Below are 26774 nucleotides of genomic sequence, written 5' to 3' on the forward strand. Positions count from 1 at the left end.
CATGTACATAATGAGGCATGCTTTCCATACTTTTCACCACAATGAAAAGTATAAGATCGGAAAAATACAAGATTGGCCAAGTTAGCAATACCCCTAGGAGATTATTGAACAAATCCAGAATGACAGTCTCACTGAAATATGGAAAACCTTATGTGGCAATGCCACACAAATCTATTCAGACTCCATAGAGGTTCAATCATTTATCCTTTTCAACATGTACATCATGAGACATGCTTTCCATACTTTTCACCACAATGAAAAGTATAAGATCGAAAGAATACGAGATTGACCAAGTTAGCAATACCCCTAGGAGATTATTGAACAAAGCTAGAATGATAGTCTCACTGAAATCTGGAAAACCTTATGTGGCAATGCCACACAAAATCTATTCAGACTCCATGAAGGTTCAATCCTTTATCTTTTTGGATTAAACTCCGGCTATCCATTCATACACCCTCTAATCTGGAAGGAAGATGACTTCCTTGGTCAACTCCGATGGTTATTATGGTACTTAATCAATAAATACTTAATAGCTATCGAAATTCCAACCAAAAGGTTCATTGCCAACTTAACTAGGATATTTGGGCTCAAACGAAATTCTGAAAAGGAAAGCGATAGAAACCTTTTGGCTTTCCTCAATTGGTTTTATCCTCCTACTCACCGGAAGCACCTTCTACAGCAAGAACTAAGAACTGTTCAACTAAATCTTGAGATCGATATTGTTTTGTTCTTTAGATGACCATGGGCTTTTGTAAAAAACAATGGCTTCATTACCAGTGCTCCACAAAGTATTTACAACAAAAAAAACCTCAATTGCACCTTAAGGAAGCTCGAATTTACAAATATTTTCCAGGTCTTGTTGGTTGCTGTGAACACCAGTACCGAAAACTCTAAAGAGTTTTATGCCAGGAGAACAAAACCATCCATGAAGACGTATGAAATTATAATGTACCCACTGTATGTGATCATTATAGCCTTGCACCAAAAGCCAAAAAAAAAAAAAAAACACTCGAAGAATTCAAACATGCAAGGACAACCCCATCACATGAGCAAGAAATGACAGACACGGATGATCCTACACAATCATCACAATATCCATATGCCCAATGGGGGCCCCTCTCTCTCAAGACCCCTATGATTAAGGATCTCTGTTCTTATCCCTAGGGATGAACACATCTTATTATGCTCAACCATCAAATTGACCTTAGCCAAACCTACCTGCCGACACTTCAAAATCTTCCGGGACTCATGAAGAAGTATCTTCATCAAATGATGCAAACATGTGGAATACTCGAAGCTCCTCTGACATTCGACTTGCAGAACTTGAACAAAAATACGAAGAACATCTTATGGTAGAAATGCATAGTTCTAATGAGTCAAACTATGACTATAATGCCCGTGATGGAAGAGATCACTAACTGTAGCTAATCATTGTAACAAGTTACTATAGGAATAGGCTAGGGAAATCACTTTTCATTGTCACTATTCATATTGCCAAGAATAATTCCTGATCAGATGTTCTAGAACCCCTGTTTATTTAGGACCCGTGAGCTTGGTCATTGTTTGCTTGTGACCTCTTAATGCCTATAAAAGGCGAGGATGATGTAATGTGTTGGGCAGAGTCCCTTGAAGTAAAGTGAATGTTTTGTTAAAATTCTCAATGTCTTTCCAAACATTTCTTCGTCTCCAACCTGGTAGAATCCTCTGAGAAATGCAGCTTGGATAGTTAGAAATGTTACCATCCTGACATCTTTGAATGTCTCTAAACTCTGAACTAAAAGTCTAAGTAGTTTTCTACTAAAAGGCTGTCCCTGAAGGGCTTGAACAAGAGGTTCACCTATCGAGGGAATGCATACTTGCAGAAAACTGACTCCGTCTTCTCTGATTTTAAGCCTAGGTCCATCCATGGTCCCCTAAGGATCCGCCATAAGGTCCTGAATGGATTGACCATAGGTCATTGGCCATGGGATCGATCGATTCGATCGGTAAGGCATCAAGGATCAATTATGGTTCGATCGACTGACCGGTTACGAATTGGTCGAGATGTTTGTTGTGAATTATTCACCAACCATACTGATGGGATAGGATCACCAGCTCATAAGATGATCTTTTGATTATGAAGATTGATCATGGGATGATTTTGGATTAGCGGATGGTCATGAGTCGATTCGACCGATCGCAGTGCCCAGTCACGGGTAATTCTGCCCGGTTATGCATTGATACATGGACGATCCGACTTGATCAAATGCGATCGCCCTCGGACCAAAAATACATCATTCCCTATTTAATTCTTAGTGATCAGAAAGAAATCTTGAATTTGTGATGTTCGATCATGGAATGGTAATGCACCAGCCATGAACCATACGGATGGATGTGTCGACCGGAATGAGCTCAATGATAGACTCGGGTATTTCATCATTAATTCTAAGGTCCATGAGTGCCCTGGCTTAGTGCTAGGCCATAGGTAACCTTAGGATTGGCCTTGATTGATCGAATGACTGAAGGACCAAGGACCGCCATTAGGCTAACCGATCGTCCAAAGAAACAGTTTGGGCGAGCACGGGGCGTGATGACCAAACCTCGAGTTTATTGCAAATGGTCATTAGGGGATGTACACAAAAAGCTCTTGCCTGCTTCCCGTTGCACTTCCAATGGCCTATTTCCCATGATTGTCATATTCTTTGGAAATGGACAAAATAGAACCTTCTAGAATATCCTAAGTTCTTCTTGAAGAAAGATGACTCGCCACTTTGGATAGATATTTTTAAATTTGGTAATGATTACCAAAGATTCATCTTGGAAATTAAGTAAGGGACTTTTTGGCAAATGGACCAATCAATAGAAGACATATAGAAGATTCTAGAACGCCTTATTAAATGTAAGGATGAATCATCCCACTTAAGTGTCTTTTGAAGATTTAATAATGATTGCTCAAGATTTTCCTTGGGGAAGAATCAAATGACTCAAGTGCTTAAGTGGACCAATAAAAATAGAACTTGGTGGAATATTCTAGAAGGCCAAAACTTAGAAAGCAAGTTCTTGAATTTAGGCATGTGGTAAATATCCAAACCCCATAATTGACTAAATCTAAGCATTTAATGAGAATGGTAAATCATTGGCTTAGGTGTCCATAAAAGATATGGTCATCATTACCATAAGATTTTCCTTAGAGAACAAGCAGGCCAAGCCATGATGGCATTGTATAAATGATCTAATAGGAATGAAACAAATAAGCCTTCAATCATTACATTAGGTCATTAGGTGTGCCACATTTAAAAATAGACATGACACCTTATAACTTAGGCTTGCCACCTCAATGTCATAGTCGTGCCACTCCGAAAAATATGATTAGGTCATTTGGATGAGTAATGATGAGGTTCTTGTCTATAAATAGGGGAGGCTCACATTCATTTCCACCACTTTACACCCTTTGCCATTCACGCCTATCCTCCTGCCCCTTCTCTTCTCTCTCGGCCTCGCATCCTCAACCCACCAAGCTATCTAGGTCGGTTTTTAAGTTTGCCGAGGTAAGTAAGATTCATCTTTCTCCTCTTGGAATGTAGATTTCGTTGTTGAGGTTAGCATAATGCTCACTCGTCAAGCCGTGGATGGTGTGTAATGTCATTTATTTAGTTTTACTTGCAATTGTGTTTGGTCATGTGCTTGTGTCACGTACGTTCGGAAATGAAGCCAAGGTTCGCTCAAATTGAGTTCATCACAAGGCAAGGCTGTCTAAACCATAAGGCCTAGAATCAATATAAATTGAGTTCATCGCAAGCCAAGGTACGAGGATTGCCTAAGGCCGCAAGGTCCTAGATCAACATTAAGGCGTGCCGTTTCTAAACCTTGATCGGTACGAGAATCACCCAAACCCACGAGATCTTGGTAAGGCACAAAAGGGTGCCGATTTCAGGGTTCGGTTTGGTGCGAAGACCTTCTGCTTGATGTTGAATCAAACCAAGAGCTGATGATCATTCACAGTATGTGGTATGTTCACATCGAGTCAAACCGAGGTCCTTCAAGCTTAGGATCTTCACCTAAGCGAGGTGCACCTAGCCTCAAGGTCACGGATCAGCATTGAAGCGTGTCGTTTCCAAGCCTTGTCCAGTGCGAGGATCGATGCTAAGTGATCGGTTCAAGTTACGAACCAAAGATCGTTTCAAGCGTGTCTATTAGAGTAGTGCAAGAACTCATGGCACACACGATCGAATGAGTATGCCTTCGAGCCATGTATGTGTTGACTAAGAGAAAAGATAAAAACTGACTTGTGTGATATACTTGTGTGTGTGCACTTAAAGAGAAAAAAGCGTCCGTTGTCATATAATGTTGGCGGCGATGCCTCATTCATTGAACGAAATGCCCTGATTGAGCTAGGAAGTTCCTGAAAGTATAGGATGCCTGACTTGATGGCTGGATGCCCTAGTTGAGCTAGGAAGCCCTTCAAAGTATGGGATGCCTAACTTGATGGCCGGATGCCCTAGTTGAGTTAGGAAGCCCTTGAAAGCATGGGAAGCCCTTGAGAGTATGGAATGTCTAACCTGAAGCCGGATGCCCAGCCTACAGTTGGAAGCCCCTGAAAGTATGGGAAGAATCGTTTATACAATTAATGAACTTATTAAACATGTTACTATGTGATTTTGATAAATTTGTTTGGTGAAATAGCTTATTAAGTTGAAAGTGGATCACATACAGATAATTGAGATGTGGCAATAGACTTACAATTGATCTACCGTCGACACTATTTGCAAGTATTGTACTTGCTAGGGTTTAATGATGATATGATTTTCTAGTAGAGAACTATGAATTTTACTTATTAAGTTTCTTCAAAACTCACTCTATTATCTTTCAGTCTTGTAGACATGGAAGTCTCATGTCAATATTGAGAGCTGCAATCATGCTAGAGAAGATGGGAATTTCCTTGACTTATATGGAAAACTTGTAGTGTGATGCAAAAGGAAAAGAGAGCCCTTAGAGAATGGGTTTATAAAAGTCTTATTATAATATAAATCAGTGTATTTTATGTGATGTATGTCCCAATCTTCTAGCTATTGTTTGTCTGGGAAGTTACTTGTTCACGTTTTTGTATATGCATGATAACAAGATAAAAGGAATCGGGACGGCAACGAGCCTAAGACATCGCAAAAATAACTCTTGCCACTCATGATCTTGGAGATGGAGTCGGGGTCATGACAATTTATGTTTTAGATTTTCTTTCTTTGTGAGATTTGTATTTTTATTTTGAAGTTATGTGCATCTTTTTCATTTGAAATAATTTTTAATACCAACCAAAGAAAAATGTGCGGACAAAGGTCTCTTCATTATATCTGTCTTCTATGTAAATGGTTTTCCATCGTCAGACATGTGTACTTCTGTTCTGATACTTCAATCTCTTTCACAACAATGGAGTACTAATTCTCCAGATTCTGGTCCGTTTCCTGCAAATGCTCCGTCATGGTGCCAAAGCCCCTTTGATCCTAAAGGCCATTTAAGGTGATTTCTTGAGATTCTGATATTCGTTCTTTTTTCTCATTTTAGGACCTGCTCATGGGGAAGAGGGGAGGGGCTAGTATGGGTAAGGAAAGACGGAAGATGATAGGAAGCTTGATATCAAGCTATTGCCACTCTGGAAGGACACCCACGATCGTGGAATATAGATTATATTGTTTTGTGGAAGATATGACATTTTTGAAAAACGTTATTTATATGTGAATTTTTTAGAAAAATAACCATATTTTTTTAGTGTTTGATTAAAACTTGAAAATATATAGGAAAACATTCTCCGTCGTTTGGAAAGGAAAATAACTTTTTTTTTAAATAGAATACTAGTAACTTGGGCATGGGTAACCAAAGAATCGAGTACGGGCGCTGAGGTATCGAGTCCAACTTTTGTGAACTAGGTCTATAGGTTGGGCCCAAGCCTAGGTCCATTGAGGCCAAGCACCGGACTCCATGCCTGTGTTTCGCTGCATCCCGACTCGAGTCCATCAAGGGAGAGCACGGAAAATTATCAAGTTCCCAAGCCTGACAACATTATAGAAATTTTTCGGAAAAAATCATTTAAAGATTATTCAAATTAACAACCTTGATTACTAATCTGATGTTCAAATTAACGGTAAAGTTAGGTGTGATTTTGCTTTCAAAAATCACCGTTGAATGAATAATACGTGGTGTTCAAAGTTAATAATGTGATTCTTTTACCATATTACAAGTGAATTTAATAAAAGTAGATCGACTAATCGATTTATCGAAAAAAGAAAAATTACGCAAAAATCCCCCACACCTTAGCCTGTAGCCAATTCGCAAAGTTGATAATCCGCCATGGATGCACAAATCGAGCTCGCTCACATACTCTGGACTTCTCTTCTTCACTCGGTCTCTCATGGCGCGCCCGATTTATCTGGACACCGAGCCTCTTCTCCCCGAATCTACTTTGCTTCTTGTTATCTTCTTCCCCATTTCGAAAATTTGGAGAAGATGGTGCTCAGTGTTGTCGGTTTCTGATGATTTTGGAGCCTACTCTCTCTCTCCTCATCCTCAGGCGTCTCTCCCCTTCTTTTCCCGACCCCTAAATCCTCCTCTCGCTTCGCCGGTAGACGCAACTCCTCCGCCTCTCCCTCGCCTCCTTCGCCGGAGCCGCCGCCAAAGCCTTCCAACCTCTTGCCTCGCCTCAGCTTCGTGCTCGACCAGATCGACGCGATCGAGAAGGAGCGCGAGCGGTCTTAAAAGGACGAGACTCTCTAGCGGATACGCGCCTGGCGCGATGGGAAATGCTCCCCTTGTTGTGGAGCGCGGGCATCCGTGATGGACCTGATGGTGAGGATGAGAGTTCGAGAGAGCGTGGACATTTATGGAGAGAATGGGTTGAGTCGATGGAGAGACTGGTGCAGCAGAAAGATTGGGGGGAAGGTGCAGCTGAGAAGGAGACGAAAAAGTGAGAGAACTGGGAAAAAAATGATTTCCCTTTTCCTCAATTTTAGAAGAGTATTTTTCATTGACTGAAAAATGTTTTCTTTTGACTGCTCATTTTCCAGCCCCAAATGTGGGAACATAAGGAAAACTACAAAATAAACTGAGTGTTAACGAAGCAACTAACCTCATCTTTAACATTGTGGTTCATTTGCGGTTCACACAGAAAATATGAGTTTTGTCCAGTAAGGTAAGAGAACTGCAGTTTTCTCCAAATTTCAGGGCTTTTCTCTGTACATAATTAATAGTTCGCTATCAATTTATTTTTTATATGGGATTTTACAATGGCGATTTACAACAGTGACTTTGAAGCCAAAGGGGAATAGATCTGACTTTGAAGGCTTTTTGATTTTTTTTTTTTTTAAACTTTATTTCGCCGCAACTTCTTAACGAATTTAATCAAGAAGAAAATGTTGCAATGGACAAACATGAAGAAGACTGAAACAAGAGAAACATCATTTGATAATGATAAATAGCAGCCAAATATCCATCATTCGGTATATTTAAAGAGGGAAATGAGCATGCTGAAGGCAGCAGGAAGATCATTCATATCTGTTAGTTTGATAGGGTGAGAAAATGTAAGGTTAGTGAGCGTTACAAAGGCTTTATGTACGAGGGATGATGCTTCTTTCTTGGTTTCCTGTTATGCTCTCCAATGTAGATGGCTATCCTATTTACGGTCCCCCGGTGACCGACAGGTAGAAGAAAGTCTTCTCCAAGAGCTTCACCGTGGGCTCTTCTTTTATTAAAAACTTTAACTCTGTGGACTTAACTTATTAATGTATTAGAATCAAAGGTATATATGCCCCCAACAATATATAAAAGAAAGGAAATAATCTGATAAGGAAATTAGCTATTCTAGAAAATAATGAGATACCAAATAATATCCCCGATATCTTATAATATCTCTAAAAATATTATCTGATAGGGAATCATTTAATATCCTTAAATATACTTCAACAAGAAAACCGAAAAATGGAAAAGAAAATAATATTGAACAGGGAGGCAAAGAAGGTTTCATTTGTTGTCGCTGAGCGCAGAATATACGGTCTGAATTATGGTGAGCGCGAAGAGGAGAACGGCGGCGATGAGAGACAATATAACCCAAGGATTCCTGAAGTAGGTGTGGATAAGATTAGCCCTCCACTTGTGCCTCCTCTTCTTGCAGTACTCTCTGACCCTGTTGATCACGTCTCGAAGACTGCTGTTGCCGTCGAGCATCACACAGTTGGCCAGAGAGTTGAACAGCTTGGCTGCCGCCTCATCGCTCTCCATGTGATTCTCGATGATGCCCTTGGCTTGGAGCAGTGTGACGTCCTGCCCTTTATCAATGATGTTGTCCATGAGGCAGATGTAGGACGTGACCTCATTCCCGGCCCCGACATGGAAGTGCTCGAATGCGATAAGGTTGAGGAATGCAGACTCGGTGGCGTCGTCCACTTCGATCGAGGGGAGCCTCAGGACTCCGCTGTCAAAGGAGACATCCTCGAGGCCGCTGGTCCCGCTCTTCCTTAATCGGATCCCATGCTCGTGGAGCTTGGTGGCCGACCAGGTCGTCTCCCCGCACAGCTCGGGTGGGACCTCATTGGACTTGACCTTTTTCTCGGGCTTCTCCTTTGGGAACAGCAGGCTCTTTCTATAGACGTCCAGGACGTGTAGGCATTTGCCAATGTTGTTGCTGAGCGTGCCGGAGGGGTTGCAGAAGTCGAGGATGAGACCGTTGATGAATTCGTCACCCTGCGTCGTTGGAGTATAAAGTCAGTGCCCTGATACGAGATTGTCATCGTATGATTACTACTTTCATAAGAGGTGTAGAAAGAAGTTTCCGATAGATCTAATAATGAAATTGTTGGTCTCGAATCGGTCTCACGGATCCCACGTGGAGTCCATCTGAAATCACTGAGATGTACTGTTAGGTTAGCATAGTATCGCTGGTTGCGAGCATACAATAACCTCTCTTACAATCGAGTGAAATCTAAGAAACGAACCTTCTCGCCGCCCCCCTCGACGGTGACCAGCCGATCCAGCACTAGCAATGGTAGCTGATTCTCCAGCATCAGCATGTCCCGCACTATGTAAGGCCATATGTGGAGCCTCCCATGGTCGCTGAAGATGGGGTCGTTGACCGCATAGCCGTCCACCTGTGTCTCACTCCTCAGGATCTCGAGCATGAAGCAGCCGTCAGTGATCATCACCTTCAGGAACTGGTCCGCCGCTCCCTCGCTGCTGCCCACCTTCCACGTTGGGTCCAGTGCATCGTAGCTTTCCTCAAGGACCTGCGCCACCTCCCTCAGGGAATCGAGGAAGGGCTCGAGGCGCTTCCCGGACCGCTTGAGGAAGCGACAGAGCGCGCGGCGCTTGTGTTCCTCCATGGGGAGTAGGTGCTCCTCGCCGTGGTGGAAGGGGCCGAAGGAGACAACCTGCGGCTGGTAGGCCTTGCGGTTGAGGTCAGCAATGCAGGAGCGGACCTTGTAGATGGATCGCTTCCCCCAGTACTGTTGCTGGCCAGAAGGCGGGAGCTCGAGGTCGAGGCTTTCATTGACCTGGACGATCCAGTCTGTCTCATTCGGGCCCGGAGGAGGCATGGTTCCGCTAGTTCCACAGGTTTCACAAGTTTGCGTTCCGGAGCGTTTCATGTTCTTGTTTTTTCTTAAGCTGAAAGAGAGTGAGAGGAGGTAAACTTACAGGGAAGAGAGTGTTTTGGGAAGAGTACTTTATGGCACTAGGTAGAAGACAAAAAGTGTTGAGGTAGAGTCCATGAAAAACGAGTGAATCGAATTGCTGCACGCCATCCACATAATCGACTATGTACGAGCATTGAGATTTGTGGTCAAGAATCTCTCAAGTGTCCTTTTTCTTTTTTTTGTGGTCAAGAATCTCTCAAGTGTCCGCCTCAACCAAAATGCTCGTATTAAATTGAGTAGATGTCACATGATTTGGGTGCAGACTTACTCACCTACTTGACGTGACATTAAATTTATAATTTTTACCTTTGAGATTAACTAATCTCTTACTTGGGTCTCCTTTTAGTACTTAATGCCCTTTTCCATCCAATATATGTCATGCAACAACAACAAAAATATATATAATTCAAAAAAAGTGACTTCCCGATAATATATATATACTGCCCATGGCAATTTAAGTAACGTCGATACGCGACACGATATTATACAACACGTCGATATGTCATTTATCAAAAATAGAAAATTTCGACACGTTGAGACACGTTATATATTAAATAAATATTTTTATTTTTAATTAATTTGATTCAAATTTAAAAATAATTAATTAACTAAAAAAGAACCTACAATGAATTTACACTAAAAATTTTAATAAATTAATAAAAGTTATTGATGAAACTGATGACTAACAATAAATAAAAATCAACTTATTTAAATAAATTAATGATTTTTCAAAATTTATTATCATTTAACATTCAGTATTTTTATTTTTTGAAATTACTTTTTAATTTCATTTAATTATTTTTGATTAAATAAAAATCACCTCCGAGGGTCCACCCCCACCCTCCACTCCCTTTTTCTCTCGTCTCTTTCCCCCTACCCTCAAATTTTTTTCACTTTTCTTTCCTTCCCCACCACCTAAAAGGCTATCAAACCATCACTTCCCCCTCTCCTCTTCCTCGCCGCACGACCCCTTCCTCTCTTTTTAATTTCATTTAATTATTTTTTCGATTAAATAAAAGGTTGCCTTCGAGGGTCCACCCCACCCCACACTCCCTTTTTCTCTCGTCTCTTTCCCCTACCCCCAAAGTTTTTTCACTTTTCTTTCCTTCCCCACCACCTAAAAGGCTATCAACCCATCACTTCCCCCTCCCTCCAACATGCCAAGTCCCTTTTTTATTCTTTTAGTTTTCTTCTTAAAACCCTAGTAGCGCCCTTCCTCTCCTCTTCCTCACCGCACGACCCCCTTCCTCTCTTTTTAATTTCATTTAATTATTTTTTCGATTAAATAAAAAGTCGCCTCCGAGGGTCCACCCCCACCCCCACTCCCTTTTTTTCTCTCGTCTCTTTCCCCCTACCCCCAAAGTTTTTCACTTTTCTTTCCTTCCCCCACCACCTAAAAGGCTATCAACCCATCACTTCCCCCTCCCTCCAACATGCCAAGTCCCTTTTTTATTCTTTTAGTTTTCTTCTTAAAACCCTAGTAGCGCCCTTCCTCTCCTCTTCCTCGCCGCACGACCCCCTTCCTCTCTTCTTCCTCTTGATCTCTGCTTGCTCTCGGTCCTCATCACAATGGTTCACTGCCTCGCCTCCAGCCCTTCCTCCCTCGCAGCTACAGCCTCGTCGTCGATCCATCTTAGCATCATTGAGTGACGGCCCTCGCCTTGGTCTTTGCTCTTTCTCTCACCGTCTCTCGCTGTCGCGGCTTGCTGTTGCTTGCAGCCTTGTCTATGCTCCCTCACCCTTGCATCCACACTTCATCGTCTCTCGGACACGTGTGTCGAGAAAAGTTGACTACATGTCGAAAAATCCGACATGCGGTCAACACATGTCCGAGCATGTCAACGTGTCCGCCACGTGTCAGACACGACACGGAAGCACGTGTAACATGTTCGTGCTTGATGGCAATCATATAACTTCTCATAAATTAACTTTAGGGGGCACACAAGTCATGTTATAATTGTGTCAAATTTAAAAAACTTCCATTGGCTTTATATGGAAAAAAATTGATTCTAGCAAAAAGATATATTAAATCTCATATCAAAGTCAAACTAGTATTGCAAAGTTTATTTTATAAGTTAAACTAAATATTATTGTGGGTTTTTTTTTTTTGGTTTCGAGTCACCTTGGCGTAATCAACTGCGAGTATTTATGACCCTTAATCAACAAGAACTTGGATACATTACAATAGCTTATAAGCTCCAATCAAGAGGTGCTTCAATCTATTATAATTGCTATGATTAGTAAACAGTAAACACATATATCTCATGAAAAATGTTGATTTAATCCAAAAGGACTAAGTCCATCGACCAATTAAATTAATATATCAGTTTGGGAATCAATATTCTATACTAGTTTCAATATCCCAAACATAACTTTGACTATGTACTCTTATTTTGGGATAGGTGTACTGAAAGTCTTTAAACTTGCAACAAATGCAATCAAATCCTAAAATTTATCAAATTTTTGCAATCAAATTCTTCCGTTAACTCCGTCCAACTTGATTAATGGAAACATGCTTACGTGACTTGTTTTTATTATTTTTTCTCTCATACGTGGCCATGACGTGGGTAAAACATGAAACATAAGACTAAAATGATGTTGTTTTAATCCAAATATAATTTTTAAATTTTTTAATAATATTATTATTTAAATAAAATATTAAAATAAGCTAATTAATCATATTTGAACCAAAATAACATTGTTTTAGTCACGTCACGCCACATAGGAGAGAGAAAATATTTCAAAAAGCCATGTTAGCATTGTCCTTTAGATAAGTTAGACGAAGTTAACGGAAAAATTCGATTGCACCAATTTGACAAGTCTTAAGATTTGATTGCATATTTTAGAAGTTTTAGAACTTAATTGCACTTTCATGATAAGTTTTAGAACTTTCAGTGCACAAGGTCAAATTCTCTTATTTAAAATGCCAAATTCTTATGCTCCATAACTTTTTTATATTAGGGAATTCTTATAATCCGCTCTTTTGAGATAAATTACATGGCGTGCATCTTAATCCTCGAGTTCTAATTACCAACATTGATGACCCATTTTGGGTCCCTCACATTCAATTTTGATCCCAAATAAACCAACCCTTGGACATCACTTTCTTGCTCAAAGAGAAAGTGCAATGGATTCTCTTTCATAAACAATTGAAGGCTCTTGTTATTTTATGAGATTACTACCAACTATTTTCAAAGTTGAAACTGTTAAATAAATGCGTGATTTAATATTTAAATTTTCTAACAGCTCTGGTGGAAGCACAAAAACAAAAATACAAATCAAAGGCCATTCACTAATTCTGCTCTTGGACTTGGGTCCAGACAACAATTTCTTCTTAAATCTAGGCATATCTACTTCTAGGCCTGTAAATACGAAATGCATACGTGAATTTTTTATACAAGAACTTTTTATGATTTTAGACAGGCCAAAGAATTTCAAAAGAGGCAAAGATCTTTAATTTCAACAATGTTTCTTTAGGGGTCTTAGCGAATCTCAATCGTTGATATAGACCTCATATGTACTGAACAACCGTTGATATTTATTGAGACACTAAGAGGAGTATTGTACAATATAGAGGATTCAAGTCATTTCGAAAGGTCAGGACATGCCTATCCATACCTACTCTTTATTGAATCTTAAATTGGGTTGGCCCACAGTTCACTCCATTACCAAAATTTTCTCTTTGATCTATAATCTCCATCCTATCTATTTCCAACTGACAATGAAGAGGTTCTAGTCCAAATTCTTAAATTAATAAGACATATTCGGAGATAACAAAGTGTGATGGTTGGTAAATTTTTCTCAAAGCCACTTTTCCTCCATTTTCTTTTCTTTTTTTTTAATCTTCAATTTGTATTTCAACAAAAATCTCTCTTTCTTCCCATCTTCCTTTTCACCGCTTTGCTTCTTTAGGTTTTGTTGACACCCAAAAATACCACCACTATCATGTGCTCATCACAAGGGATAAAAGCCTTTAAAATCACCCTTGTTGGGCTGTGATTTACATCAACCCAGCCCATGGTGAACATGAAAACGAAGGATGGCCAAGGATTTCAAGAGCTCTTGGCTAGATTTCGATGAACCTACAAGCAGAGATACATGATTTGATGATGAAGCAGTTCATTGTCATGTGTCTAAGCTAAGAGACATTGTTGAAGACATAGCATTAACGGTAGAATTTGGGCGGTAACAGTTGATGCTTAAAAGGGCGATAAAATCAAAGGAGCGGCTAATACTTACTGGATAAGCCATGAGAACATTGTCGAACTTGTCAGAAAACAAATAGATATGGATAAGGCAGTTCAACATAGAACATGGAGTGACTTTTAAGGAAGAAGCAACCAACCATCGACGGTTATCAAATTAACCTATAAATACCGCAGCCAATCCAATAGAGAAGCCCCCTCTGAACAACACACAAAACTAGTTTATCTTACCTTTTAATCTTAGTCTAGTCTAGCTTAGCTGTAACTTAAGATTCTCATCGTAGATTCAATTTTGGCAAGTGTCTATATCCTGAGTAGTGCTATTGATTAGATTCCAATACTAACCTACCGTCCAGCGTCGTCGATTAGATTCCGACATTGTGTCCTCATATCCATCTAGAAGCAATGTTTACTAGATGTTGTTTCTACCATCTAGTGTCATCAATTAAATCTCGACATTGTGTCATCTAGGAGCAATGTTTACTAGGTATGTTACCACTGTCCAACATCGTCAATTAGAATCCGATATTGTGTCCTTATATCTGTTTGGGAGCAGTGTTTATTAGGTGTTGTTTCCATTGTCTTACGTCATTGATTAGATTCCGACGTTGTGTCCTCAAATAAAACTAGGAGAAGTGCCTTCTTGGTATTATCTTCAATTAGCTTCGATATTGCATAAATTGATTTAATTGTAATGGGCTTTCATTAGAATATGAGTATAGATCAAGCTATGGATTGAAATTCGACATTAGTTGTCATTAAATTTGAACTCGTGTTAAGCGTGTTAAGCGACTCCATTAGATTCGGGATTATATATTATATATATTCTCATTAGCATTTGATCCTCTATGTCTAATATTAACACAGAACCTAATTCTCCTTTAATCAAAATCAAAATATAACACTTAGTGAAAGATATTTTGTTACAAGATCCAAAACCGGCGAAACATCTTTTTGGCACGCTCGGTGGAACTTCAATGTTAATATGAGAGGGTGCTATGCCATGCACAAGAAGTCGTAACAATCTAGATGATGCCATAGACGAACCCTTGCCATCAATGGAGGATATTCCACATGCTAAGTTATCATCCGCTCAACCTGTTCCGAATCAGACACAAGGTGAGATCATAGATGTCCCAAGGAAACATATGGAGGAACCAAGGAGATCAGCGGAAATTATCCCTATTATGCTTTCATCAATGAGACAAGCCACGGAAGAAACTCAAATGATTTCGCTAATTATATGGTGAGATGAATGATTGATGTTGTTAAGCTGTCGATAATTAACACATATCATGAATGTGCTCAAGAGCAACATGGAATCCCAATAGGATCAGCCTAGCCATGAATTGGAAATGCTCCCACAACAACAAGATACACTTCTTTCCTATTAGCTCCTGCGATAAGTTTTGGCACAGTAGGACAGAGTGCACCACTCTTAGCACTTATAAGGATTTTGTAAAGGGGAATAGTTTCAAACTGCTTGGCCAAACGTCCAGAAAAATCCGATATCAGAGCATGAGGGTACAGTCACCGCTATCTTGGAACCCGAAGTCGGTCAAATCAAGAGCTTGAAGGTGCATGTGGCAGATGCTTACAACGGCTTGGTAAGAGCTGGATATTATCCAAATCGTGAGGATATTCCCCTATCATTGCTGAGGGAAAGAGTTGTTAGAATGGTGGATGACGGCATCATTTTGTACGCTGACCATAACTGCATAGTTTCAACTATTTCCCACATCATCATCAATTGGGAGGAGGAACAGGCCGCGCTCGTTGCTGATAAGGAAGAAGTTGATCCTTCGCTTGGGACATGCCCCCACTAGAAGATGCATCCGATAAGGAGATAGTGATCGAAGTGCCTCAGCCGTATGAGTATGTCAGTAATAAGGCAGTGCCTTGGTCTTATGACCTAGCTGTCGACCTCGTTACAAGGTCTGGTCGGACTTATGCCCAAGCTAGCGCCCAACCTGCAAAGCCCGTCACTGATGAAGAGGCTAAGAAATTTCTGGCTGCAATTAAAGCAAGCGAATATAGTGTGGTTGACCAGCTGCGGAAGATGCCCGCCCAGATCTCCTTACTCGAGCTCTTGCTAACATCCCCCACGCATCAAAAGTCGATGATGAAGGTGCTGGATGAAATTTGTGCGTCAAAAACGGTCGAAGCGGACAAGTTGGAGGAATTTGTGGGATCGGTCCTTCTCAAGGACTTGATTGCTTCTTCTGATGAGGAATTCCCTCTCGAGGGTAGGGGGCATAACAAGACACTCTACATATCTGTCAAGCACAAAACTTCCCATGTGTCCCGAGTGCTCATTGACAAAGGGTCCACTCTGAACATATGTCCGTTGGCTACCCTCAATCGCCTCAAGATAGACTTATCCAGGATACATGCTGCGAAGACTTCGGTGCGAGCTTTTGATAGAACAAAAAAGGAGGTGATTGAGGAATTCCACCTTGATGTGCAAATAGGACCGGTCGTCTTCAACATCCCCTTTCAAGTACTAGACATCCCTACCACATTTAATTTCTTGCTAGGTCGTCCTTGGATACATATTGCTGGAGCGGTGCCTTCAAGTTTACATCAAGCTGTGAAGTTTGTGATCGAAAGGAAGCTAGTCACTGTCTACGGCGAAGAAGATCACCGAATTTATCATGAGATAGCTATCCCCTATGTGGAGCCAGACTGTGAGTTTGAGTCGAGCTACCACTCATTCGAGTTGGTATCCACCATTCATGCTGCTCGCAACTCATCGCTACCCACCCTTGAAGTTTCAAATACTGCCCTCATGGTGGGAAGAGTGATGGTTAGGAATGGTTTTGTTATTGGTAATGGTCTTGGAAGAAATGGTCAAGGCATCCGAAACCCCATTGAAGCTCCTCAGAGGTCCCGTTCTGCTGGATTAGGGTACCGTGGAAGAGGTAGACAAAGTCCTGGAGGACGAAGACAAGAAATACAGAACCCGCCACCTAATCAAGAGCGAGGGAGGCGAGACTCACCACCGCCAAGCATTCATGAGACATTCCTTGGTCCTCTAATAATGATGCAAGATTAAGCGGAAGTGATAGACACCCTGGGGCAGCCAAGCGGCAAATTCAACTATCTAGTGAAGTGTTCGGCTCCTCCCAGCTTTTACATTGACCCTCATGACATAGTCCCAAATGGATGGGATGGCATGGACAATCCAACACCCCCGGAGGCAAAAACCCTGATGATGCATTGGAAGGAATCACAAGCATGTTCGATGATGTCATCATATGAGCCATTGACGAATGACCTCCAAAAGAAATGGGCCCTAGCCCACAAGAGTAACTCATTTATTGCTTTTCCACATTCTCTTGCGTAGGAATCTTTATTGCTTTCTAGGAATTGTTTTCAATTTCTCCTTTTTTTGCTTTCTTTTTAGGGCTTGAAAATCGTATTTTCCATTCAATAAATGTAATTGATTGATGAGTATCAATAAAATTACAATTTTTTGTTTTGAGGGCATGATGAGGTACACCAAACCAACCCGGTGATGATATCCAGCCGATAAAAAAAAAAAAAAAAAAAATCTAAGGAGAATTCTCGAAGCACTGGCTTCATCATGCTTCCTCGTGTCAAAATGTTTCAAAAATACTTCTACAAGTGCTTTTCAAAAATCCTTCAAAAGTCTTTCATAAAATAAAAACAAAAACAAAAGATGTAACTTACTTTGTTTGTGTTTCTAATTTATTTACTTCATGTTTCAGGAACAGTCTTACGGCATGCAAAATGTGGAAACCATCCAATCCAATACAACAAATGCTGATATTGACGACCCGAAGATTCCATTGAGGTGCGGCATAGCTGGGAAAAACACGAAAAGGCCAAAGCCCATACATCCGAGCAGACCGTCACTATTAATTTAGGTGACACTAAAGAGGCCAAGGAAGTGAAAATTGGGGTGAATCTCCCTGAAGACGAGGCCGAGCGCTTAATTCAGCTATTGAAGGAATATCAAGATGTCTTTGCATGGACCTATGCTAACATGCCTGGTTTAGACCCATCAATCGTTGAGCATTGCTTCCTACGAATCTAGATGTGCCACCCAAGAAGCAGAGACTGCAGAGGACTAAACCCGAACTCTCAAAGAAGATAAAGGAAGAAGTAATGAAGCTTTTGAAGGTGGGATTCATTGAAGTCTCACAATATCTTAAATGGGTGACTAACATCGTGCCAATAATGAAGAAGGATGGCCGAGTTCGAGTCTATGTCTACTATCGAGATTTGAACAAGGCTAGCCCAAAAGATGATTTCTCATTACCTCACATAGATGTCCTTGTGGATAGTACTGCTGGATTTGAACTATTCTCATTTATGGATGATTTCTCTGGGTACAACCAAATAAGGATGAAGGAGGAAGACAAGGAGAAGATTGCATTTATCACCCTGTGGGGAACCTTTCATTATAAGGTCATGCCATTTAGACTCAAGAACGCAGGGGCAACTTACCAAAGAGCTATGGTAGCACTATTCCATGATATGATGCATTGGGAGATTGAAGTCTATGTTAATGATATGATTGCAAAGACTCGGCCTAGAAAAAGCCATATCGAAACCTTGAAGAAGTTGTTCGATCGACTCCGTGAGTTCAAGCTTCGACTAAATCCCGCTAAATGCGTGTTCGGAGCAACATCCGGTAAATTACTTGGATTCATCGTGAGCAGTAAAGGGATTGAGATTGACCCATCCAAGGCTAAGGCCATATGCGAGTTGCAACCTCTATCGACGGTGAAAGAAGTCTGGAGTCTTTTGGGGAGATTGAATTACATTGCTCGATTCATTTCCCAACTTTCTGAAACCGCCAAGCCGTTCTTCAAGCTCCTAAAGAAGAATGCACGAGTCAACTGGGATAATGAGTGTCGAGAAGCATTCGACAAGCTGAAGTAATACCTGATGAATCCACTAGTTCTTATCTCGCCTTTGCCCGGGCATCCTTTGATCCTCTACCTCACCATTCATAATGAATCACTGGGTGCAATGTTGGCTCAGGAAAGTCCTATCGATGGAAGAGAACGAGCCATTTATTACCTGAGCAAAAAGTTCACTGTATCATAACTGAAATATCCTAATGTTGAAAAAACATGTGCTGCATTAGTGTGGGTATTGCATAGGCTGTGATAGTACACACTGCATTATCAGACGTTCCTCGTGACTGAGAACATCCTATCAAGTACTTGCTTGAGCTGCCAGCTTTGGTGGGTAAGTTGGCAAAATGGCAAATTTTGATCTCGGAATTTGATGTGCAATTCGTGCCACAAAAGTCGGTTAAAGGTCGAGTGATCGCTGATCTATTGGCCGAGAATTCAGGAGTCTCAAATGACAATGACAGTTTCCTAGATGACCGTATCTTGAGTGTAAATGAAGACTCATGGACAATCTTCTTTGATGGAGCTGTGAACTTGTCCATTTCTGGTACTGAGGCAATTCTGATATCCCCATATGGACAACACCACCCCGTAGCTACGAAATTGATATTCACATGCATTAACAACATAGCTGAATACGAAGCTTGCATCATTGGGCTTCAAGCCGCAATTGAGATGGGCGTGGCCAAGTTAAAGGTGTTCGGGGATTCAGCACTAATCATACTACAAACTGTGGGTGAATGAAAGACTAAAGACGCCAAATTTTTCCCGTACCACGAGTACTTAGAAAATCTGATAAAGGAGTTCGAGGAAATTTCGTTCGAATACTTGCCAAGGTCTCATAATCAATTTGTGGATGCACTCGCGACTTTGTCATCTATGTTGCAAGTCACTGCTGGGTTAGAAGTCGAGCCTTTGAAAATAGAGGTTTTGCCGAAGTTGGCTTATTGTATGATCGTGACCGAAGAACTTGATGAAAAACCATGGTATTACGATATCATGAGCTACATTAAAAAACATGAATTTTATGAAGGAAGCACTCGGGCTAATAGAAAGTACATCACAAAGATGGTGACTAACATTGTGATTCAGTTTTATTGCGGTGTGTAGATGCAGCCGAAGCCACTCAAATCATGCAGGAAGTACACGAAGGAGTATGTGGCCCTCATATGAATTGGCACATTATGGCTAAGAAGATTATGAGATTAGGCTACTATTGTCTCACACTAGAAAGTGACTGCATCAAGCATGTACGAAGTTGCCACCGCTGCCAGATCCATGGTGATAAGATAAACATCCCTCCAACTGAGCTGCATCAATTCTCTGAGCCATGGCCCTTTTCAATGTAGGGCATCGATGTGATTTGCCCAATAAATCCTTAAGCTTCAAATGGGCATCGATTCATTTTGGTAGCAATAGATTATTTCTCCAAATGGATCGAAGCTACGTCTTTTGCAAGTGTTACTGCTTGCAATGTTGCAATGTTCGTCAAGCATGACATAATTGCTTGTTATGGCGTTCTGAAGCAATCGTCATACACAACGGGACGAATTTGAACAACAAACTTGTTGATGAATTGTTCAACAAATTCAAGATCAAGCATCTAAATTCGTCCCCTTACCGCCCTCAAATGAATGGGGCTATTGAAGCGGCCAATAAGAACATTAAGAAGGTCTTAGCCAAAACAGTCGAGAATTATCGAGATTGGCATGAGAGGTTACCCTTCGCACTGATGGCATACCAAACATCGATCCGCACTTACACTGGGGCAACCCCTTTTGCTCTAGTGTACGGCATGGAGGCAGTTTTGCCTGTGGAAGTAGAAATTCTTTCCTTGAGAGTTTTATCCCAAGTAGAGTTGTTTGAGGCTGAATGGTCGCAACAAAGACATGAACAATTAAACCCGACTGATGAGAAAAGACTAAAATCTATTTGCCATGGCCAAGCCTATTAGCAAAGAATCGCCAAATCCTTCAACCAAAAGGTGCGACCGAGACATTTCGAGGTAAATGACCTTGTTCTAAGGAAGCTATTACCGATTTTTCCGGATCCCAAGGGCAAGTTCGCTCCAAATTACAGCGGTCCATATGCGGTGAAGAAGGTACTTCTTGGAGGCCCCTTGATCTTGGTGGAAATGGATGGTCGTGAGTTTTCCACTCTAGTTAATTCTGATGCTGTCAAGAAATACTACTCGTGATAGCATTTGTTGTGTCATGTTTTGAACTACAAGCATTTTTATGATGAATAAATTGCCTCAATGAGTTGTAAATTACATTGTCCAAATTTTTTTGCAAATCTTGCATATTTTCCTTGATGAATTGTGTGAGATAAATTAGATGTGTCAAATGAGATATTTTAGAATGAAGAAAGGCAAACCCTATTTCCATGCACTGTTTCATACACTAACCCACAGTGAGTTGTGTGAAAAATTCCATGCCCACAAGGAAGAGGGCTATCTCGCAAGGGGTATGTCAACCAAGGTGATGAGAGGCATTCTTTTCTCTATCTCAAACACTATAGGTGATCCATTGCTTAACCCTTTGAGCCCCATACACTTATGGTGATTCTTTTAAAATTATCCCTCTCAAGGATCATCCCACATTGGGACAAATTTGAAATGAATGGTAGGACTTTTCTTACTCACACTTGCATCAATTTTCGAGAATTGCTTTCGCAGCGTAACTTCTACTGTAATTTAAAATGCTTTAGGATGATGAAGAGCAGTCATTTCTCTATCCTATACAATTTTATCCATTGCATAGCCCATTTGAGCGTATGAATTCATTTCATATTAAACCCAGTTAGTGATCATCCCTCACACTGGGGCAAGACATAAAACATTCAAGTGGCATGAACTAGAATCCTGACAAAATGGAGATTTTGGCCCAGGAAAATAAGTGCAAGGAATGGGGCATGAAAAAGCAGTGTGCTTGGTAAAAGTAAGGCCGATGCCTAAAGAAAAAAATCAAACACTTGATATAGTAAGTCATACCCCGAACAAGGCGGCAATGAAAAACTCAAATGCTGTTGGAATCAATGGATTCAAAGAAAATCTTCGACATTGGAGAAGAAAATTAGTTGAGATGTCAAGATGATCACTGACTTTGACCCCCTAAACACTTTTTGAGCCTAACGATCCTTTCGTTTCTCAACCCATAAACCAAGCCTACGTTACGTTCCTTGCAAAATCTATTCAAATTAGGGCACTTGAATTAATGTAAAAGTTCATATGTTTGAAAGCATTGCTTGAAGAAATGCGGGTAAGATAATTTCTACTTCATTTTGTATATTTCTTAACTTGTAAATCTCAAGACAATCACAAAATGTCATTTTTCAATAGCTTTGACTCACAGAGTCCCCTTTGTTAAGCAATTAACCAAGCCAACATTACAATCCCTATTAAAGACCTCTCAGATTGGTAAGGTCGTACCACTTGCGAGATTGCTCGAACCCTTGTTTGGTATGACAATGGTGAGATAGAATAATCGTCAAGATCCTACATCAAAGATCAAGATGAAATGGCCATTTTAATGAGGATGAGTGAAAAGTCCTCTCAGAAATATCCTTCATTTGACACATCCATGACACTCATGTGCTCGGATTGGAAAATTCTTTTAAAATCTTTCCCAGTGGAAATTAGGTGATGTAAGATCGATATAAATCATCTCACATGAACCTCACTTGATTTAATGCATGTATGTGAATGCATATTGCCTCTCCTACGATCATGTTTTGTAGGAGACCCCAGAGGATCAGAGGTGTTACTAGGTAAGTATATCTCTGTCCATACCTTAAATACTTGTTATTGCATAGGTATTCCCTTTTAAGTATACCGATACTCAATTGAGTTGTCCCCCAAAGATTTTTTTTTTCTCCAGATTCATTCTGATTAAGGCGACCGAAGAATGGTTCGAGTCCTGGTCAAATCGTCTCTGTTGCAAGGCTGGGCGACCGAAGAATGGTTCGGGTCCTAGCCAAGCAAAACCTCCGTTTAGGCGACCGTAGAATGGTACTGGTCCTAGACAACACCTATTTCCCTATTTAGGCGACCGTAGAATAGTACGGGTCCTATACAACATATATTTCCCAATTCAGGCGACCGTAGAATGGCACGGGTCCTAGACACAACCAAACATTGCCATACTGGGCGACTATAGAATGGTACAGGTCTTGAGAAAGCAGTTTCCTACAAAACACTGCCATACTGGGCGACCGTAGAATGGTACGGGTCCTAGGAAAGCAGTCTCTTTGCAAAGCCATGTTACTATTCTGGGCGACCATAGAATGATACGGGTCCTGGACATGTAACACCCACTATCTCGAATTACTCTATCCTCTTCGAAGGCAAAGTTTTTCCAAGTAGGTTCATTTGCATTTGCGTCTCCGTGCATCATATAAATTGCATTCAAAAAAATGGAATTCATTTTCGAACAAAAGTCATTCATTACATACGCATAACCAAAATTTAGGTCTCAATTTATCTTTGAATGCAACATTTACGAGTCCACTTTGAAACTGTTGATATCTAAATTTTTGCATAAAAAATGGGTTAATTTTTACCCCAAAAAAATAAAAATCACATGGCATATAGTTTAGAGATATTTATGTTATTTTGTTTTGTTTATTTTATTTTATTTTATTGGACCGACGGCGAGCACGAGATCTTTCACATATTCCGCTGAGATTTTTCACATATTCGGGTAATATACACTGAGGGACATTTTTGAGCAAAAAGGAAATTCTTGGATAGAATATGCAAAAAATACAAAAGAGAATATCACGTGTGGTGCAACGATATATTCAGGGGAATTATGCACAGGTAAAGTGAGAAAAAAAATATATCGCGAACCACCCGTGGTGGCGGCGTAGTGGTTGAGCTTCAATTCCTTTCGGGAGAGGTCTGAAGTTTAAATCCCTGCATCGTCTGCCTTGTTGGAAAGGAACCCACGACTTGCCCGGGCGAGAAGGGTGGTGGTGACTCTCTTGCTCTTCCGGGGTTTACTCCGTTGCGAGCGGCGCATGGAGGTTCCCTAGGTACCAAAAAAAAAAAACAAAAAACAAAATATATCGCGAAGATACAATTTTCGGACCTATAAGAGACATTGTGCATGAATTAAAGTGCGGGGGCTCTCTCGTTTTTTCGAAAAAAGGTGGAAGAAGAAAAGTCAAAAGGAAAAGAAAGAAAGAGAAAGAGAGAGAGAGAGAGAGAGAGAGAGAGAAAAAAAAATAAAAAAAAAAAAAAAAGGAAGGGGGCCACCGCATCGTCTTCTTCGTGAGGGGAGAAGCTCGGACGGGCCAGCCTGCCCCGTCGGGCCGCCATACCGGCACCGCGTCGCCGGACACCACCGCACCTCGCCACCTCGCTGTTCTGCTCGCTGCCGCCACCGCTGCGCCGCCGATCTCGCCGCTCCGTCTGCTCCTTGACGCCTGCGCTTGAGATCTGCTCACGACCCAGCACCAGTGATTAGTGGCGACTCCTATATAAAATTCATTTGCATGTTAAAAAACTTGAACCTAAGTCGTGAATTGGTATAGGCTTGGGAGAGCCCAAGCTAAGTCTAGGTTTAGTAATCTATTAGCCAAACTCTAGGTGGTGCACCCGGAATTTAGGTCACGACAATTCCTAGTGATCACATTGTTCAAAAAAAAATCAAGATATATCTTGGAATGAAGGGACTCAGGAGTTTCATATCATTACGGAAGCAATCTAGGAATTATAATAGGTCCTTTTTAACCCAAAAGCGCTATGTGACTTATTGTCGGGATTTAAGTACTTGAGGGTGATTTCATTAAGTCATTATAATGTCAGCGAGGTACTAGATTGCATTGGCAAATTGAGGCACCTAAGGCACCTTCATATGTCGTATAGTGATATTCAAATGCTTCCAAAGTCAATTGTTGCATTGGACAAGCTAGAAGCTTTGAGGTTGAGGGGCTACAAATATCTTATTGAATTACCTAAAGGTATGGAGAACCTAATCAATCTAAGACTTCTCAACATTACCAATACTCGAACCTAAGAGTGAAGCCACTAATTATAAGTAATTTGGTGGGTCTTGAGAGGTTGTCTAAGTTTGTAGTGGGAGCGGAAGATGGATCAAGGTTGAAGGAGTTGAAAAACCTAAAGAATCTTGGAGAGAAATGGTGCATCTCTAATTTGCATACAATTCAAGAAGTTGGAGATGCCAAGGATGCTAATTTACTCATGAAGGAAGGAATATGCCAATTGAACATGCAATGGAGTGAAGATTTGGAAAATTTCCGGAATGAAGAGCTTGAAGCAAAGGTCCTTAACTTTCTTCACCCTCACCAAAACCTTGTAAATCTCAAAATATCCTACTATGGTGGCCTAAACTTCCCATCATAGTTAGGAAGTCCATCATACATTAAAATCATGCATTTACATTTACATGGGTGGCGCAAGGCCAAAGCATTACCATCACTTGGGCAGTTGTTTTCATTGAAAGAACTCTACATCAAAGGTCTCCATGCAATATGCACGATAGGATTTAAATTTTACGAAACTATAAGTCCTTTTCCATCCTTAATAACTTTGGAATTCAAGAACATGCCATTATGGGAGGACTAGTCTCATCGCATCAGCACTAAAGAAGTAGGAGTTTTATTCCCTCGTCTTGAGCATCTCATCATTTCGGGTTGTCCTATGTTGATCGGAAGAATTGCCTAGTCAACTAAGCTCCCTAATAAAGCTCGAAATCAACTCTTATCCCCGTATGGATGCCTCTTCCTCCATCATTAGCCTTCCATCTCTCAATGAATTGAACTTTGGAGGTTGTAATGAGGGGGTGCTAAAGAGTTTGGTAAATCTAACATCTTTAACGGCTCTTGTCATAGAAGGTGTTGTTGGAGTAACTTGCTTAAATCATGAGTTTACAAGTTCCTTGATCAAGCTAGAGAAGTTGGAGATTGAAAGTTGTGAAAAGTTAATATCCTTATGGCAAGACAAGAATATAATTCAAAATTTCGCTTGTTTTGAAGAGCTTATTTGTCAGCAAATGTCGGGAATTCATAATTTTTGTGGCTGGAGAAGGAGATATAGAGCTACCTAGCAATCTCGAGACTATCAACTTGAGGGATTGCTTCAATTTAGAGAAGCTCCCAAGCAAGATGCACACCATCTCTTCTCTTAGACACTTCACAATCAATAATTGTCCAAAACTCATGTCCTTCCCCGAAATAGGTATACCCACATCTATGATTTCTTGCGGTGACATGACCACTTGTCTACAAGACTTAAGAATCTCCGGATGCAATTCGTTGCCAACCTCTCCATTCAGCATGGGTAGATTTCTACCTGCGATCCTCATGAGACTTGAAATTAGTTAGTGCAAGGGAGTGGAATCGCTCGCAAAGATTAATCTAGATAATCTAAAGTAGGTTCAAGTGATTAAAATTGGAAGTCTCCAAAATTTGAGAAGCTTACCTCAAAACTTTCACACACTATCCCACCTCACTTCCTTGATGCTGGTGTGATTGGCCTACTCTGGAGCTGGAGTGCTTCCCTTTCTTCCTCCTGGCATCTCAAGCTTTTCGCTCTCTAATTGTCCGAAGGTAAAATCGTTACTTAATCAGTTGCATCAACTTACATGTCTCTGTGATATGGAAATTATTAATTGTGAGAGCATAACGCGCTTCCTCAACGGAGGATTGCCACCCCAACTACTAACAATTCATGTAGCAAATTGCGTGAATATGAAGCAGCCAATGACCGAGTGGCTTGCCCCACTCACCTCCCTTCAATCCTTGTGGATGGACGGCAGCATTGGAGGAGCAGGAGAGGAGGAGAATTTTTTGCTTCCGCTCCCATCCTCCCTGCTCTCTCTCAAAAATTTTCATATGCAGAACATGGACAAGACTGTCCAGCAGTCTCCCTCACTCTCTTCGAAACTTGTGGATCTTCATTTGCCCGAAGCTGAGGGAATTACCCTAAGATGGCCTCCCTCCCTTCCTCCCTAAAAGCACTCGAGATCCCAGGATGTGAGATTCTGGAGAAGCAATGCTCGAAACCG

General features: G+C 40.9%; 1 protein-coding gene across 1 annotated transcript; it reads right to left on the reverse strand.

Annotated features, from left to right (window-relative positions):
• Positions 1–7983: 7983 nt before the first annotated feature.
• On the reverse strand, positions 7984–9551 carry LOC104423745 (UPF0481 protein At3g47200). Its single transcript, XM_039309797.1, has 2 exons — positions 8955–9551; positions 7984–8703 (listed from the first exon to the last, which is right to left on the reverse strand). Exons 1-2 carry the CDS (start codon positions 9549–9551, stop codon positions 7984–7986), a joined length of 1317 nt encoding a protein of 438 aa, XP_039165731.1.
• Positions 9552–26774: the final 17223 nt, after the last annotated feature.

Source organism: Eucalyptus grandis, chromosome 3 (genome assembly GCF_016545825.1).
Source record: "Eucalyptus grandis isolate ANBG69807.140 chromosome 3, ASM1654582v1, whole genome shotgun sequence".
NCBI classification, from domain to species: Eukaryota; Viridiplantae; Streptophyta; class Magnoliopsida; order Myrtales; family Myrtaceae; genus Eucalyptus; species Eucalyptus grandis.

Bases quoted from the DNA above. Each gene is read 5' to 3' on its own strand.
- LOC104423745 (XM_039309797.1), bottom strand. From the start codon at position 9,551: ATGCCTCCTCCGGGCCCGAATGAGACAGACTGGATCGTCCAGGTCAAT. The intron at 8,704-8,954 runs GTTCGTTTCTTA...CCAACGACGCAG, and splicing joins TCGAGGGGGGCGGCGAGAAG to GGTGACGAATTCATCAACGG.